The sequence below is a fragment of the Drosophila tropicalis genome, unplaced genomic scaffold (genome assembly GCF_018151085.1).
Source record: "Drosophila tropicalis isolate 14030-0801.00 unplaced genomic scaffold, ASM1815108v1 contig_443, whole genome shotgun sequence".
Classification (NCBI taxonomy): Eukaryota; Metazoa; Arthropoda; class Insecta; order Diptera; family Drosophilidae; genus Drosophila; species Drosophila tropicalis.
The window spans coordinates 2900769-2906768 of record NW_027172907.1 but is presented as its reverse complement, the minus strand read 5'-3'; the positions used below and the strand labels follow the sequence as shown (position 1 = coordinate 2906768).

General features: G+C 37.3%; 1 protein-coding gene across 1 annotated transcript; it reads left to right on the top strand.

Moving 5' to 3' along the window:
- The first annotated feature begins 1446 nt into the window (after positions 1-1446).
- LOC137574342 (uncharacterized) lies at positions 1447-3032 on the top strand. Its single transcript, XM_068286636.1, has one exon. The coding sequence runs from the start codon at positions 1606-1608 to the stop codon at positions 2446-2448; it is 843 nt and encodes a 280-aa protein (XP_068142737.1). The 5' UTR covers positions 1447-1605; the 3' UTR covers positions 2449-3032.
- The last annotated feature ends 2968 nt before the right edge of the window (positions 3033-6000 follow it).

Below are 6000 nucleotides of genomic sequence, written 5' to 3'. Positions count from 1 at the left end.
TATTTCTTTATACACTCACACACACACACACCCATAGATGGATGCATGAATGTGTTTCTGTGTTGATGTTTACCTCAACTGCCATGCTGACCCGTGTTAGACCCAAAGCAATTTATTTAGTTTCTGCAGATTTATGCAGTTGCTTTTTAGCCAGGCTCAAAATGTATAAAAGAAGTCAAGCCCTTTTGGGAATTATATGACAAATATCACAAGAACCGGCCATAAATTACATAAATGATTAGCCAGCTCCTTTCAGTTTGTCAACACTTGAGACTTAAAGATTTAGATGAGACACTGTTCCAACTGTAATCTTCTAATCTCATCAAAAGATTGGGACAGGAAAGCAACACCCACTTGACTTGTTCAGTTCCGTTATCAATTTCAGCAGAGCAGAAAGGTTTTTCAGCGATTTTTCATCATAGCTGGCAAAATTTTTATGGATTTATGGCATAAATTTTTGTTAATTGGCCCAAACTAAGAACATATATCAAAGAAAATTTGGAGAGCGAAAAAAAGAAACCCACAAGGGAAAATCGAAAATAAAAGCGCAGTTCTTGCCAAGGACAAATCGCTATTTAATCCCTTTCAATTGAATTTGTGCTGGAAATTTTCGCAGCCTTCATAAAATGAATTATTGCGCACTAAGATTTTGCGCTAAACCTGGCGACTACCCATCTGCCAGGAGGCAAGCGTAGACCACCCACAAGCGGCAACTGCTACCCATTATTACAACGGCTCGGGGCATAGCGAAGAGATGATGGTTCTCTGATGGTCGTCGTCCTTCGTCCTTCAGAGCCCAGGGACGCAAAATGCAAGCTGCAGACGCTGGAGGCCAAACCAAATGAAAATAAAAAGAAAAACTCAAAAAACGAGACGAGAAAATCGCGACGACGAAAGAGAACACCCTTACACACACACACACACACACACACACACATAACAAAAAGGCGCCAAAGGAAAACCCTCTTCACTTACCAGCACCAGCAGCACCATCAGCAGCAGCAGCAGTGCCACAAAATAACACGCATACGCCGCGTTGTACGTTTTGTGCAATGAAAATCAAAACATAAACCCCAATTTCTAGACTAGACGACTTCGTCGTAATAGCAATCGTCCTCACCGTCGTCCTCATCCTCGTCCTCGTCGGGCATCGGGCATCGGGCATCGTGTCGATGTCATCGGGTATCCCATTTTGGGTTGCATTTTCATCGGATTTTCCAGCAGCGCGTGACCAAAAGCAAGACCGAGACCGAAGGCAAGAGAGTGAGAGAGAGAGAGAAAGTCGGGGAAAGAGAGCGAGCGAGCAAGCGAGCCAGGCGAAACACGAAGCGGAGTTTTGTATCATCATCAGCATAAATGCGACTCAGTGAAAATTGCATTGGTTCAGTTTAGTTTAGTTCAGTTCAGTTCAGTTCAGTTTCAGTTTCGAATCCGTGCAGTCAGCCAGCAGGTGCAGCTAGGTCCTGCCGCCGTCGAGAGGGGCAAATCAAGTGCAGTGAGAGTTGTTAGTAGATACATACATAGAAACATATATAAGCCAAAGGCCTAGTGAAAACTTGTTTGGGAAACCCAGTAGGCAAGGGCAAAGAAGCAACAAAAGAAACCATGTCGACGCTGCCATTTTTACTCAGCGTGGCTGATGAACTGGATAACATAAATAGCCAATCCTATATGGATGACTTCGGTTTGGGCTTCCATCCGCATCGCCAATATTATCGTACACCAACCATACAGCTATCCCTGCCGGCTAGCACCGATTGGACTGGCGGCGGACGACAAGATTGGCAGGGGCGACAGGATTGGCAAGGACGACGCGGTTATCGTAGCTATAAGTTTTACGATGATACGCAAAATAATCTCGATGAAGACGAGGAACACGAAAAACAACAACATCAGCAGCAACAGCAGCGAGAGGAATTGCAAATGCAACATCATCATCATCATCATCATCATGAGGAGCTACAGCTGCATCAGCAACTACAACAGGAGATGTCCCCTCAACAGCAGCAGCAGCAGCAACAGCAACAGCAGCACCAACAGCAGCGGACCCCATCAACTGGACGTCAGGGAATGGTGCAATCTACATCCCATGACATTGGTGTGGGCGGAATGGGTTTGAATCTTCAGTCGGGTGGGGATGAGGAGGACGATGAGAATATTGATCGCACTGTGCGCATGTATAATCTGTCCAAGAAATGTTGCAAAAATTATTATCGTCATGCCCTGGAGACGGGTCCCGCCGCCGGCTCAAAGGTAGCCAAATGCAGCCAACTTCGTTCCGAGAGCAGCCACAAATCGAGTTCAAGTTCGGAGGAATCATTGCAAAAGATACCCTCACCCATTGAGTTTCTAACTTGCTTTCTCATCAAGAAGTCGTCATCTTCTTCAGCATCGAATCGAGCCTCCAAGTGCTTGGGCCAACAGCAGCAGCTCCAAAAGAAGACATAGAACGCGGCCATTATGCCAAAGAGGCGTAGCAATTGCTTCTGAATGTTGGCCAGAGTCGGTGTGCTATGCGGCGAGGCCTGGAGTTGGCTGCAACGTTGCGGCGAGTTGCCCAGCTCGGAGCCCACAACGCTGCCAGCCACACGACTGGGTAGGATTGCCTACTAAGCAAAATCAGCCAAAAAGAAAAAAACAACAAGAAAAAGCATCACTCACACTTACAGCAAGCACAATGCGCGTCGACTCAAGGCAAAACTTTAATAGCGAAAAAACAAAAACAAATAGAAAAATCTACATCAAATCATAGGAAAAATTTTAGGTACATGAAAGCTTAGAGCATTTGGATTTGGATTCGAATCAGGGAATTGCAGCCATTCTAGCCGAAATGAACAAATATTAAGATGACTTTTGTTTCTCATTCGACTTTTGCTGAGATTGATTTCCTCCCAATTCCTAAAAATATACAAGGATTACCTCGATTTTCACTTCTGTTTATGCTATATGCAAAATATTTGTAGCTTGAGTTTTCAAACAAACGTTTTCTTTTATATAAACATATCATATGCGGACCTAGGGCTGTAAAATGGGCGGAATTTACCCCTTAAAGTATGCATTAAAAAACATTCTATCAAAAGACACATTCTTTTGCTGCTTATTGCATACTTTCAGGGGTAAGTTTCCACCATTTTACAGCCCTAGATCCGGCTATGAACATATGCATTTCTTTCTAAGGGCTAAAATGGTCCCAATCAAACGAGAGCTACATTAAATTCCTGTTAAATTTGTTAGAAAACATTTCTGTGTCTGAAATCTGAAAACTTGATGCCAGTGAAGTTCGTTACTTCACTGCAATTAAATGTAGATCATTTTTAAGAGGTCTTATACAAAGAGATAGAGAGAGCGAACAACTCATCAAGTAGATGAGGATCTGAGTCCAAATGAAAAGGAGAGAGAGAAGGTATGCAAGGTACTCATCAATGTTTCATACAGGCCAAAGACAAAGCAAAAGCAACGCTTAAAAAAAAGCTTCAAGAGAATCAAATTTTTCAATTTACCTAAACACACCGAATAAGAAATTTTTTTGCAAACAACAACAAATGAGGAAAACAAAAAACCAAAAAAAAAAAAAAAACAAAACAATTTTTAAAGCCAGATTTTTACTAACAAAAAAAACGACACACAAATTTGTTAAGTGAACAATTTTTTATACGATTTTTTGATACCGAAACGAAACCAAACAAAAACTCAAAACCAAAAAAAAAAACAAATAACTTGTATAAAAACATATATTTATATTTACTATACATTTTTTTGTCAGGCAATTGAAAGAAGCTTGGGACACAACAACGAACAGAGAATATCAAAGCTGAACGAAATAAGTTAATGTTATTAAACAAACAATTACACAAATACTTTTCAATATGCAAAAAAAGATAAACAAAAACAAAAAGAAAAGGAAAAAGAAACACACACACTACATAAATTTACTGCAAACAATTTGAACAATTTTTTGAATGAAATGAAGTAAAAGCCAAATTATAATGTCTAGAAATTTAAGATTCTAGAGACAAACAAAAAAAACAAAATTTTTCATAAATTTCCTTTCCTGACTAAAAATGCTCCAGAGAATTGTTAATGGAAAACCGACAATTGTATGGAATTTTCCAGCAATTTTCAAATGAAAACCATGGAAATTTTTCATCATTGTTTTAAATTGTTTAGTTCAGCTTGAAAAATTTCGTTTAAAAAGCTATAAGCCGAAAGTGAACCTGGCTAATTTAATAGCCTCCTCGCACACACACACACACACACACAAACTACACACATGTATACAGCATGCAACACTAATACAAAGGCAATGGCAATGTTTCATTTTCACACAGCAAAAAAAGTTTGTTTTTGTTTGTTTTGTTTTTCCCTTCTTTTCTTTTTTTTTGTCCGAGCGGGAGGTAAAAATGGGTTAAAAATTGAGGCAGGCAAGGAAAAACATTTCTACAACGAAGCTTTGAAACTTTTTCGACAATGTCGGCAATGTTTTTTATTTCGTTTCTTTTTTTTTTTTTTTTTTTTTTGCTGGGGAGGAAAGTGAAACATGTTTTCAATTTTCTTTCAGAGACCTTGATAACAAAAAGAAGAAAAAAAAAATCTAAAAAAGACAAAACAAACAAATATAAATAGAAAAAAAAAAAATGTGCAAATTTGTTAGAACTATAGATAAAAAAAAAAAGAAACAGAAAATAATCTACTAGATTTGACCTCGATAATATTTCAGTGTTCTAAATGTATTCTAAATGTTGCATAAAATGAAAATTAATATGGAAACCAAACACAAAGTAACATATTTACAAGAGAAAATTTTATATACACATACATACTTATATACATAGATACATTTATATATACATACCTATATATATATACCTATATATATATATATGAACCGATATGAACCTAGACACAACTGTTTGCACTATTTCAGAGTTTAGAAATTATCATACAACAAAAAAAAAGGAAACACAAATCACAATACACACAAGATTCTATATATCAAAGTCGGTTTAGTTTCATCTGCCGATTTATAAATCAAAATGAATTTAAAGTACTTTAGATCGGCCTATGAAACTAACTAACTAACTCTAAGATCAGGAGCTCTAATTACAAAACACAGTAGCAGAAATTGTTAAAGAAAACTTTAATTAGTTAGTTGAAAAAAGAAAATGCTCTTAGACTTCTATTGAATTTTTAGATATCATTCATAGTGGTTAACCACAAGAAGATAGAAAAACAAAAACTATTTACACACAACAAACAAACACACATACATATAAAATATATAGAAAAAAAATGATATTTTTTTCTCTTCATCTAAACGAAAATTAACAAGCAAAACTAAACAAAAAACAAAACTAAAAGGAAAACTCTTTTTTTCTTCTCTCACCTCTCGAAACTACATACTTTAATACAAAACGCTAAGCATATCATAAAACAATAAACAAATGAAACAAATTTCAGCTACATTGTATTAAATACATATTAAACTTGAAATTTCAAATAAATAAACATAACAAACAAACCAAAAAAAAAAAACATAGAAAATTTATGCAGTTTCTCTTTGGGTTTTTTGGTTTTTTCTTTTGTGGCTTTGCCTTGACAATTCGCCAAGGTTATTATATGCGTCCTTTCTGCATATTTTTTCGCTCAAAAAGAATGTTGTTTTCTAAATTATGTGACCTTTTTTGAATAGAGTGTCCCTGGGCCTGGGCCTGGGACTGTTAGTCAAGGAAACAACATCATCGGCTTACACAATTGGCCCGGCCCACTCTTCACCTTTCGTCACATACCCATTGCCAGGTTAGTTGGCTCATTTAATTGATGGCATTTCCATCACGAATGAAGGTGTTGTACTTGTAGTTTCAGTTTCTATATTAGTTTTAAGTTGCTCAACAACAGCTGAGCCGATTCTATCTAGTCGAGGCTACCTTCAATTGGCTTTCTATGGCATTTCCCTTTCTTTTGTTGCAATGACAGTGGCGCCACCAATTACTGCAACTTTAA

What these genes read in the sequence shown, in the direction of transcription:
- LOC137574342 (XM_068286636.1), top strand. Translation starts at nt 1,606, where the DNA reads ATGTCGACGCTGCCATTTTTACTCAGCGTGGCTGATGAACTGGATAAC.